We start from the raw sequence: 12,501 nt of genomic DNA on the forward strand, positions 1-12,501 counted from the left end.
CGGAGCAAGGGCTCTAGGCACGTGGGCTTCAGTAGTTGTGGCATGCGGGCTCTAGAGCGCAGGCTCAGTAGTTGTGGCTCACGGGCTTAGTTGCTCGGCGGCATGTGGGATCTTCGCGGACCAGAGTTCGAACCCGTGTCTCCTGCACTGGCAGGCAGATTCTTAACCACTGCACAACCAGGGAAGTCCAGAAAGGTAACTTCAGAGGAATTCAATTATTCTGGTTCCTTAGGTAGAGACTATCTCTAACAGGAGGTCTATACATGTTAGCCTTTTATCATAAATATTCAACTGATTTGAATACTTCCCTCTTGTTCTGATTCTATACTCACCAAGCACTTTTTCAATAGGTTTCTCCTATAGGACTATTATCAGAGGAACAAATGTGCTGTGTTAATTTTGAGCATTCCAGTCTGGGTAATAGTAATATGTCATTGTAAACTATTGGCTTGGCATCCTCAGCCTGGTAAACTTAGTGTGTCTACCGCTAAGAGATGGATCCATCTAGGTGGGTGATAAAATCAGATTTCTGTGTCTGCAAGGCCGAAGGGTGGATCTGGGCTCTAACGAACTTACCAAGGAAATGAATGCCATCCCTTTGCACCATTTGGGAAACAGACAGCTTAATCCACACAGGATACCTGGATGTAGCCACACAATTTAGGAGTGTGTATTTTAATAGCTAAAGACCAGTGGTGTGTGTGTGTGTGTGTGTGTGTGTTCGTACTGAGGACTCCTTTTATGGGGGAAGTTGAAGGGGACAAACCTGAAAACCTTTCTTCTACTTGTTTTGTATGTCCTATTGTGGTTAAGACCTTTAAAATGCTGTGTTGAGTGACCTAAGGAAATTATTAAGTCCAAAAGCTTGGTTTGCTTACCTTGTAGATTCTACTTTCCAGTCACCTTTTACTGTATTCATGTTTTTCTAATTTAAAAATTTAAAATTTTATTTTATACGGTGAGATATGCAAATGGAAAATATGAAAAACATATAAATTGTTTAAAGCAAAAGTATCAAGTGAACATTGGTGCAACCACCACAAAAGTCAAGAGTAGAACACTGCCTGTGACTTTCTGTTTGAATAATAATAAAAAAAAAGAGTAGAACACTGCCAACAAACACCCAGATGTCCATCATGTGCCCTGATCATATTGGCTCCTCCCTGAGCTAACCACTAGCTTGACTGTTCTTTTTTGTATAATGGCTCATAATATGGCAAATTGGCCATCTTACTGGAAACAATGAAAAATGCTGGTAAAATAGTGAAGAGTCAATAAGAAGAAAAGGAAAAATCAGACCAAAATCTAGGTGAAGGCAAGATCCAGAGAGTAAATAGAGCAATGATGTTACTTTTACCCTAGGGCACATGTCTTACTTGAGAACTTAAACATTTTTTTTTTTGTCCTTCTCTTATATGGCTTTTTTTTTTCATATCCAGTTTTATTCTTTTATTGTTTTCAGGGCTCCTTGAAAATATATAATTTTTATTTTATTTATTTATGTATTAAAGTACAGTTGAGTTTACAATGTCATGTTAGTTTCAGGTATACAGCACAATGATTCAGTTATATATATATATACATACTTTTTCAGATTCTTTTCCCTTATTGGTTATTACAAAATATTGAGTATAGTTCCCTGTGCTATGCAGTAGGTCCTTGTTGGTTATCTATTTTATGTATAGTAGTGTGTATGTGTTAATTCTTACCTCATAATTTATCCCTCCTCTCCTTTCCTCTTTGGTAACCATAAGTTTGTTTCTATGTCTGTGGGTCTATTTCTGTCTTGTACACAAGTTCATTTGTATCTTTTCTTTTCTTTTTTTAGATTCCACATATAAATGATACCATATAATATTTGTCTTTCTCTGTCTGGCTTACTTCACTTAATATGATAATCTCTAGATAAACCCATGCACTTATGGTCAATTAATCTATGACAAAGGAGGCAAGAATATACAATGGAGAAAAGACAGTCTCTTCAGCAAGTAGTGCTGGGAATACTAGACAACTACATGTAAAAGAATGATATTAGGGCTTCCCTGGTGGCGCAGTGGTTGAGAGTATTAAAAGCTTCTGCACAGCAAAGGAAAGCATAAACAAAATGAAAAGACAATCTACAGAATGGGAGAAAATATTTTCAAACAATGTGACTGACAAGAGATTAATTTCCAAAATATACAAACAGCTCATACAGCTCAATATCAAAAAAACAACCCATCAAAAAATGGGCAGAGGGCTTCCCTGGTGGCACAGTGGTTGGGAGTCTGCCTGCCGATGCAGGGGACGCGGGTTCGTGCCCTGGTCCGGGAAGATCCCACATGCTGCGGAGCGGCTGGCCCCTGAGCCATGGCCGCTGAGCCTGCGCGTCCGGAGCCTGCGCATCCGGAGCCTGTGCTCCGCAGCGGGAGATGCCACAACAGTGAGAGGCCCGCATACAGCAAAAAAAATAAAATAAAATAAAATGGGCAGAAGATCTAAATAGACATTTCTCAGAAGAAGACATATAGATGGCCAACAGGCACACGAAAAAAATGCTTAACATTGCTAATTATTTGAGAAATGCAAATCAAAACTACAATGAGGTATCACCTCAAACCGATTAGAAAGGCCATCATCAGAAAGTCTACAAATATTAAATACTGGAGAGGGTATGAAGAAAAAGGAACCCTCCTACACTGTTGGTGGGAACGTAAATTGGTATAGCCACTATGGAGAATAGTATGGAGTTTCCTTAAAAAACTGAAAACAGAGTTACCATATGATCCTGCAATCCCACTCCTGGGCATATATCCGGAGAAAACTATACTTTGAAAAGATACATGCACCCCAATATTCATTGCAGCACTATTTACAATCACCAAGACATGGAAACAACCTAAGTGTCCATCAACAGAAGAATGGCTAAAGAAGATGTGGTGCATATACACAATGGAATATTAGCCGTAAAAAAAAATGAAATAATGCCATCTGCAGCAACATGGATGGACCTAGAGAACTTAAACTTGTTTTTTCTAGGCCTAGGGGGCAAGTAGGACAGAAGGCTAAGCCCAGGGCCTGGTCGAATGGGGAATTCTAAAGCCGGGACCTCAGTGTAAGGGTGAATTGCAAGTAAACACACCCCCACCTAACAGATTGAAAGAAAGTTGTCTTGGAAGGGGTGATTGTGGGGAGCTGTAGAGGGGTACTGGACCCATAAGCCAGCCCTCTCAGGGATATGTAGCCTAAATATACATCTCTTGGTGGTTTAAAAAAAAAAAATCCCAAACAGTGCTAGTTTAAAGTTATCTCTACTGGCAGAAGCAAAACTAAATTCTCTCAGGAGGAATGAACCTTTATCCTAGCTTTCAAAATTCCCACAAATAATTTTCCAAGGAAAATGCAGCTCATAGTAAAAAATAACTAAGCACACAAAGAATGAGACTGAGTAAAACCATCCAACAACTGAAAGGGATCTGATAATTCCCATGATCTATTACAAGAAATAAAAGTAAAATAGTTTATTTTCCATTATTGACATATTGCACTTAAATAGTAAGAAATTTCAAGAGTATAACTGTGTTTAAAGTCTTTCTTTTTCCTCACCTTAGTTACCTTCCTTGGAGGCAACCATTTTCCACAGTTTTAGGGGTTCTTATTTTAACTTAAAAAAATGTACTTTAAAATGGGCACGTTGGTTTTAAAAAGGGTTAAATACCATTTTGTTCTCAGGATATATTAATAGCCTCATTTTATAATTAGGAGTATGAAGCAAATATTAAGGCTACAAAAAATTATAGTGGTAGGTTAGGAACGAAACCTTCTAGGGAAATTTTATGCCATGCTGGCCAGTCTCAAGAGCCTAGCTCAAGACCTGTTATCTTAAATTCCTTTCTAAAATCCCTCTTTTCCTCTTCTCCCCTTTAAACTTCGAAATTGTAAAGTACTACAGATAGCTTAGGTCTTAGTATCCTTGTTTGTGATGTGGCATTTCTCCACCATTGTGCTGTTAGTCCCACTGTTGGCTATCTGCCCAGTCTTGAAGACATAATTTTCAGCAATATAACCCTCACACATGGCTGATTCATTATTATGTAGATTTGGTTTTACTATTGGTCTAACTATGTCCCTTGAATCATAGCATACAAAATTATCTCACTTTAGGTCAGGAGATGGGTTCTTGTCCCAGCTTTGTCAATAATTTGCTTTATGACCTTGGCAAGTCACTTAAACTTCGTTTTCTCTCCTGGGTTAACAATTATCAAGATAGAATCATAGAACATTAAAACTGGCAGGGACCTCAGAGTTTACAGGATATAATCCTTTTATTTCATGGAGAGTTGCATGATTTACCCAAGAGCTTTCTAGAACAAGCACCCAGTCTTCAGCATCTCAAACCAGTGCTCTTTACATCAGGCTTGCTTTCAGTGTTGTTCCAAGAAACAAACGAAAAAAACAAAAAGTGAAAGCACTGAACAAGTATAAGACCATTTACGAAAAGCCAGATAACGGTGTTAACCATTAGCCTTAATGTAGTCTGAAAGCTTACTTGAATAAATGTACCCCCTCTAAGTAAAAGAAAATTTGGAAGTTCTTCAGGTATGTAAGGAAAAGTCAGAAAAATAAATTAATGGAGAAAAAAAATTAATGGTTGGCTTGCAGAACACTCTTGAAGGGAAAACAAAACTCCCACAAGAGTACTTATATTCTCTTATATATTATTTCTGGTCTTTTCTTAGTTAGTGCAAGATGAACTTGGGTAAGAGGAGACTGCCTGTTTTTATACATTCCTGAAGGAATGGTATGCATTAAGGGTTACTTGAAATCGAATTATTTGCCTCACCTATAGTACATATTACATCAGTTCTCTAATTTAGCGCCACTCCTTCTCTGGCCACTACCCAAAACAAGGTGCTGAAACCTGCGGAAACCACAGTCACCGCAAAAACTCCAAGTCCCATAATGCTCGAAACGCAGTCTCTACCGCCTCTGCGCAAGAGCAGCGTTTTCTGTACTGGGAGTTGTAGTCATTCAGGGGCTTCACTTCCGGGAATTTGGGGAAGGACGCGCCTCCGGGGAACTACATTTCCCAGGAGGCTATGCGCGTCCTTCTCCGCCCCCGCCGGCGTCAGGCTCCACCTCTCCCGCTCCTCCCTCACTGGGCTGCACCGCTCACGCCTTCCTGTTAGTCCGAGCAGGGAGAAGTTCGCTCAGATCAGCTGATCCTAACTGACAACAGGAGAGGAGGAAGCCCGGGAGGCAGCGAAGGAGGAGGGGGGTGGAGATGGAGAGGAGGCTGGATCCACCGGTGCCCTGAGGAACAGCCCCCGTCTCCACCGGCGCCCCGGGGTCCCCTGACGCCGCCTCGCCGCAGCAGAGCTGCTTCGTGGTGGGGTTCCCGGGACGCCGCGGTCGGGGAGGGAAGGGCACGGCCCTGCGCCGGACGAGCGCTAGCCCTGGAGCTCCCTCCTTCCCCAGGAGGAAGGGGGGGCGGGTGCGGCGGGGGTGGTTTGTTCTTAGACCTTGCTCCTGCCCCTCGGGTTGTGGTGGTGTTGTCCGGAAGGAAGGAAGGGTGAGGAATCCCCGGCTGGAGAGAGGCGTCGAGGTGGGAGGCCGAGTGGGCAGATTGTTTGCTTGGGTCTGGTGGGCGGAGAGGTATCTTTTTGAAGGTTGGTTTTATTTTTTTCTCAATTGTGACAAATTTTGATTTTTACTAACGTTGTGGGAGCTGGTTGGGCACTTCTGTGATTAGGGTGTAAATAAGGTCTCCTAGTCACTCCTTTCGCCTTCCTTGTTTATCTAAAAATAAGATGGATAGATTGATTACTGTATGGGAGGAGTGAATACCCGAAAGGAGGGCTTTACATTTCCTTGGAGCGTTAGTTTGGGTGTCGAGGCGAAGGTGAGTTAGGAATATGATTGTGACAAAAAGCCCCTTTCTTGCCCCAGTTATCTATCTATCTTTCTTTCTTTCTTTCTTTTTTAGTTATTTTAAAGTTGGGTTTTGAGTGACAAAGAGAAGAATTATTTGTTTTAACTCACTTCAGGCCTGGCTTTGCAGTGGGCCATAGTGGAGGAATTCTGTCTCCTGTTGCTCCCTTTTTTTGCAGTTAGACAAAAGGACAAAAGGAAGTACAATAATTGTTTTTAATTGTTTTTAAACATGGAATGGTGACTCTTGTTTCTAGGTTTAGAGTCGTTAATAGGCATCTGTCTAGAGTTGAAGCAATCCAGTCACAAGGTTAATTGGATCTGCGCAGGACTTTGATGGAGCTAAAGTTTATTATTATTGTTTCTTTAGCTTTTTACAAGCGTCTTTCTCCACCTCTCCCAATTGTGGGGTGCAGGTAGGGGTGCAGAGGGTTGTTCCTCCAAGGACTATTTGCTTAGTGCTTTTGATTCTTAATTTAATAACTGAGGGAACAGAGAATTTCAGGCTGGGAAATAAAGCAACACAGTCTCTTAAATGCCTTGAGACTAGAGGTAGTGGTTGTTTTCAGAAGGAGCGGGCTTAACCATGATTTTGAAGAGAAATTTCTAGGATCAAAATGAGCCAGTGTGATTTTTACAAGCGAGAGTGAGAGTTCTCTTGGGAGTTCTGGCCTATTTAATCACAATCTTTTTTTTTATAAGGTGCATTTTTGTTTTTAGATGAGTGAAATCCTTTTCCTGCCTCTATTCTAGGTATCCTCTGAAATACTGACTTGAGCTGCATAATATTGAAAAGCTCCTGACCATTCTCTTTCATTACCAAAATCTTGTGTCTGAGGCCCCATGCATGCGCCCACCTCAGTGAACCCATCAGATCTCTCTCAGATAGCCATAACAGACCCTCTCAAGTTAATTTTAACCACATATTTGCCTGCACTTTATGGAGGATGAAACTATCAAACCAAGTCAACGTTGCTGCTGATTCAGGAGTCTTGGCAGCAGGAAATTAAATATCCGAACATTTGTAAATGTGTGAAGAATTCTAATAAGACATCGAATGTTTTTTTAAAAACTTTTTTTTAAGAGTGTTCAGAACCCTGTGGAGGCTGTGCTCAGTCTTCGGACTCAACGCCTTTGTCTTCACTTCTGGGGAAAGCCCAGGTACTGTTATATGGTAGGTGTTTTCCTTCCCGGTCTGAATATGAGTGCGCAGACTTCCCCAGCAGAGAAGGGCCTGAACCCTGGGCTGTTGTGCCAGGAGAGTTACACCTGCAGCGGGACTGACGAAGCCGTCTTCGAGTGTGACGAGTGCTGTAGCCTGCAGTGTCTCCGCTGCGAGGAGGAGCTCCATCGGCAGGAGCGCCTGAGAAACCATGAGCGGATCAGACTCAAAGCTGGCCACGTCCCTTACTGTGACCCCTGCAAGGGCCCCAGTGGGCATTCTCCAGGTATGAAGCAGAGGGCAGTTGTGAGGTGCCAGACCTGTAAAATCAACTTGTGCCTGGAGTGCCAGAAGAGGACTCATTCTGGGGGTAACAGAAGGAGGCACCCTGTTACGGTGTACCATGTGGCTAAGGTCCAGGAGTTGCTGGAGGAAGAAGGGATGGATGAGGACACCAAGAGGAAGAAGATGACTGAGAAGGTTGTGAGTTTCCTCCTAGTAGATGAGAATGAAGAAGTTCAGGTAAGCGCTCAGTGGTAGTAGGGTTCCTGTGGTGGCGGAACAGATCTGATGTTGGCAGCTGGCTCTCAGGGGAGGTCCAGGAGGAGCTCGCATTTTAATCAGTAAGAGGCAAGACCCCGGAAAGCTTACATCTGTATGGAGTCAGATTTAGTTTTTTACCAGCTGCATGACCTTGGGCTGAATTACTTTACCTCTCTGAGCCTTAGTTTTCTCATTTATAAACTGAGGACAGTGCCTAGTTCATTGGGTTGCAGTGAGGATGAAATGACACAGTGTTTGTAAAGCCTGTTACCTAATAAACGCTCAGTGTGTGGTAGCTGTCATTATTATTTTTAGGATTATTATCAGGAAGAACTGATTTAGAACTGTTTTCTCAATGAGAGCACTTTGGCAAGTTGTGAATACATGTGAATGAGGAGGGACTGTGTGTGTGCAGGGAAAGAGACACTGACTTCTGGTGGGTCCCACAGGAGTGCAAAGCTATAAATCGTCACCCTGCTAACTGCATTTAGAGACAGGTGTTTGAAAAGTCGCTTTTCGTAAGGGTAGTATCCTCTCCAGATGACTTCTTATTTTCATGTATTGGCTTCTGATCAATAGAAGCCAGTAAGGGCATCTGGGATTACAGAAGGACTGGAGAATATTTGATTTGATTCTGAGCTGGGGAGAGGGTGGCGTCTGATAGGAGCAAGTTGGGGAGATGGAAGTGTGTGACAGGGGCGATTGGGAAAGGGGTAGTAGAATGTTTATACTTTGCAGTGAAGGTGGTACAGTTATCATGTCTGTACTTTCAAATGAAGACTGCTTCATTTCACATCCTGGCGTCACTCACTGGCTGTATAACCAAGGGCAAGTTACTTAAACTCCATGCCTCAATTTCACTTCTACATCGCAGCAGTAGTTGAGAGGATTCAAAGAAATTAGGAATAGAAACGGAAAGGCCCTTATCACAGGGCCTGGCACGTGGAGTACAGCACCACTTTGTTGTGTTTGTCGGTATCAGGGAGTGTTTTGTAGTACATCCAGTACTTTTAGCTGTGATGACTCCTCAAGTCTCCAGATTGGAGGAGTACCTTTGTAAGTTACCGCTTGAAAACTTTATAATTACCCAGTGAGTATTTTTCATCTGTCCTTTTCCACCTTAGATAAGGTTATGGAAATGAATTATGTCATGATTTCTGTGTATGTATGTTGTTAGCTAAATACTTTTTTTTGCGGTACGCGGGCCTCTCCCGTTGTGGAGCACAGGCTCTGGACGCGCAGGCTCAGCGGCCATGGCTCACGGACCCAGCCGCTCCGTGGCATGTGGGATCTTCCCGGACCGGGGCACGAACCCGTGTTCCCTGCATCGGCAGGCGGACTCTCAACCACTGCACCACCAGGGAAGCCCTGTCAGCTAAGTACTTTGCTAACACAGGCTTTCTTGCTTGGTTGAGAGGAACTAATAGAGTTATGGAAGAGTGAGCCAGATCCCATTCTGCCTCCCTTGCTAGCAATAATGTCTCCTCGATGGATTCTGCTCTAATTGGGTGACAGTGTGCACTAAATGTTTTACAAATGGAACACTTAGATTTGGATGATTCCTGTTGGTTTTGCCACCAGTTCTCTTTAATGTCAGCCTTTGGAAAGTCATACTTCGAATTGTTGTCACTTTTGTAAAATGAGAGGAAGATTTGCGATGAACCAGTGGATATTGTGTCAGCACCAAAAAGAGTATTTTTTGAGGGGAGGAGGATGTATTTTCTTTTTTCTTTTTGTAGCACTGATACATGTTTCTTAGCAGAGAATTAAGAAAATATAAGGAAGTGTACTGAAGCAGACAAATCCATCTTTTTTTCTTGTAGTGTGTAATGTGTATATAATTAGGCTGTTTTGTAAAGATTTGTCCCTTCATAAACATTGACCACTTCCCCGGAAATAACAGTTTATTAATTGTAAAAAGCACTGGTTGGGACTAATGGATGGGACAAGAATTTTAGGTGGTGACTTGTTCTCATAGGGTCATGGTGGAAGAGTACTTGGAGAAAATATCTAGTTCACTTTTCTAACGTGAATGTCTAAAACAATTAGAGAGATGATTGTCTGATATAAATCTAGATGGTGAATTCAGCTAAATTGTAGACTCCTGGAGAGCAGGACCACGTCTTGTGCCCTGGATCACGTACAATGGTGGGCATGCTGTCAGCGCATAAATACTTGATGGGTGATGTCACATCTCAACCTCAGTTTTTTAGAAATGAATATCACACACATACTTAGTAAAAAAAAAAAAAACAAAACTAAAATCATTTGAAAGGGCATACAATGACAAGTTTCCCTCCTTCATAACCTTAGTCTCCTTCGTTAGAACAATCACTATTAACGGTTAACTACATGCACTTCTAGAGTTTTTCACGTATACTTACGAATATATGTATGTAGCCTTTTAATTTTTCAACAAAAATGGAATCTGATATACTTGCTGTTCTGTCCTTGGCTGTTTTTCACTGAAGGATACATCTTGTAGAACTTTCCTTATCAGCACATTGAGGTCTACCTCATTATTTAAAGGCTGCCTAGTACTCTGTTGAATGGTTTTTCTCCAATTTTAGCCTATTAAGGGATATTTGAGTTATTACAACCAAGGATGTGTTGAATATCCTATAAATCTATTTAGAAATGGAATCTTTTTGTCAAATGCTATGTACATTTAAAATTTTGATTGATATTACCAAATTCCTGAACCTTATTTTCTTAGCTTCTGCAGTACTTCTCTGAGTCTCCCCTGGGTTCTGGTCTTGGCTCATGATAGTTAAAATTTAAAGAGCTCTTACTGTGGCACTTGGCACTGTTCTTAGCATTTGAGCTCATTGAGTCCTGATGAGAACTCTGTGTATTAGTTTCTTACTGTTGCTGTAACAAATTACCACAAATTTAGTGGCTTAAAGCAACACAAGTTTATTCTCTCATTGGTTGGAGGTCAGAAGACCTAAAATGGACCTGATAGGGCTGTGTTCCTTCTGGAAGCTCTAGGGAAGAATGTGTTTGCTTATCTTTCTAGCTTCAAGAGGCCTCCCGCGTACTTTGGCTTGTGGCCCCATCATCCAGCTTCAAAGCTAGTAGTGTTAACATCTTCCAATCCCTTTCTGTCTTTTTTCTTCTGTTGTCACTTGCCTCTCTGTGGCCCTTCTGCCTCCCTCTCACAAGGGTCTTTGTGGTTACATTGGATCCACTTGGATAATCCAGTGTAATCTCCCCACCTCAAGGTCCTTAATTCAGTCACATCTGCAGAGCCTTTTTGCCCCATGAAGTGACGTATTCACAGGTTCTGGGCATTAGGATGTGGACATCTTTGGGGGTGGGGTGGGGTGGGGGGCAATTTCAGCCTACCACACCCTATGAAGTAAGTTGTATGTCTTAGTCAGTTGGGCTGCTATGACAGAATAGCATAGATGAGGTGGCTTAGAAACAACAGAAGTCTATTTCTCACAGTTCTAGAGGCTGGGAAGTTCAAAATCATGGCACTGACAGATTGAGTATCTGATGAGGGCTTGGTTCATGACAGCTGTCTTCTCGCCGTGTCCTCACATTGCAGAAAGAAGCTCTCTGGGGTCTCTTTTATAAGGGCATTAATCCTATTCATAAGGGTTCTACCCTCATGACGTAATCACCTCTCACAGGCTTACCTCCTAATGCCATCACCTTGGGGGTTAGATTTCAGCATATGCATTTCAGGGGATACAAGCATTTCGTATATAGTATTGTATTTTCTAGATGAGGACACTGAAGCACAGAGAGATGAAGTGACTTGCCAAGATCAAGTTACGATTAGTGGCAGAGGATTTGTGATCTAAGATCCTTGCTCTATGATACTCCTGTTCTCTCTCACCAGGTCATTTAAACTTTCTAGTCAAACTTCATTCTGGTCAATAGCATCAACTCACCAGTTCCTCATGGCTGCTGTGAGAATCAAATGAAACATATCTCTATATAAATGCAAGACGTTACCATTGAAGAACTCCTTCCTCGTAGCAGTGAAGATTCCATGATTTAGGCCCCAGCTTTGTTTTTCTTTTCATGTTTCTAGGCAATTGTGGGTTTTGATCATTTTCAGTTTAGTACATAGGGATTATTTTAGTAGCTTGTAGGCTGTTACTCTTATGTGTGGTTCCCTCAAATTCTCTGGCCTAGAGTCTCCTAAGATTTGTTGTTTGTGATTTGAGTATTATTTAGTTTCTTTTGGAAAACCTAAAAGGACAAAACACTTCCTTTAGGTGGTGACAATTTTATCATTACCTTGTTGCCATTTGAGTGTATACTAGAATGGCAAATTTGAGGAGAGATTGACTTTTGGTCTCAGAAGCAGGAACTCATTGGTGGCTTTTAAATGGACACATCTGGCCTACTAGCCAAAGACATTCATTCATTCATCACATTTACTGGGTATATGTTCTGGTGCCAGGCATTTTCTCGGCTCCAGGAAAGCAGAGTTCACACATGTCAAACACATAAAAAGGTGGTTCAGATGTATAATCAAGGAAGAGTGACTGGAAAGCCACTTTTGCCGGATAGTTAGGGGAGGTTTCATTGTAAAGGTGACTTTTAAGCAAAGACCTGATGGTTAATACTACCTGGGGAAATAGACCTCCAGACAGAGGGGAATGAGAACAGAAAGCAGGTGGGATGGCATGTGTGAGTAGAGAAAGAATGCCTATGTGGCTGGAGTGAGCTGGAGAGAGTGGTGAGGATAGAGGTGCAGAGGTAAGGGGGTGCCAGATCCTGTGGGGCCTTGTAGGCCAGGGAAATAAGTGTGGATTTTAAGTGTAATGGGAAGCACCAGACTCCTTTATGCTAGAAGGTCACAGGAGCTGGTGTGAAGACTAGATTGTAGTGACTGTGGGAGGGCAAGAGGGCAAGCAGGGAAACCA

General features: G+C 42.1%; 1 protein-coding gene across 3 annotated transcripts in view; it reads left to right on the plus strand.

The window, feature by feature from the left end:
• The first annotated feature begins 5,163 nt into the window (after positions 1–5,163).
• ZFYVE1 (zinc finger FYVE-type containing 1) overlaps positions 5,164–12,501 on the plus strand; it is a 48,521-nt gene continuing 41,183 nt past the window's right edge. For 2 of the 3 annotated variants that reach the window (XR_003002242.1, XM_024737778.1), the window contains exons 1-2: positions 5,164–5,368; positions 6,664–7,594. Coding sequence is in view for 2 of the 3 variants with exons in the window: in XM_024737778.1 (XP_024593546.1) it covers positions 7,082–7,594 (513 nt within the window). In the remaining variant the exon portion in view is untranslated. Of the gene's footprint in view, positions 5,369–5,501; positions 5,585–6,663; positions 7,595–12,501 lie in introns of those variants that run through there. The other variant, XM_024737779.1, reaches the window with a different exon arrangement.

Source organism: Neophocaena asiaeorientalis, unplaced genomic scaffold (assembly GCF_003031525.2).
Source record: "Neophocaena asiaeorientalis asiaeorientalis breed wild unplaced genomic scaffold, Neophocaena_asiaeorientalis_V1.1 scaffold49, whole genome shotgun sequence".
In the NCBI taxonomy this organism is placed as follows: Eukaryota; Metazoa; Chordata; class Mammalia; order Artiodactyla; family Phocoenidae; genus Neophocaena; species Neophocaena asiaeorientalis.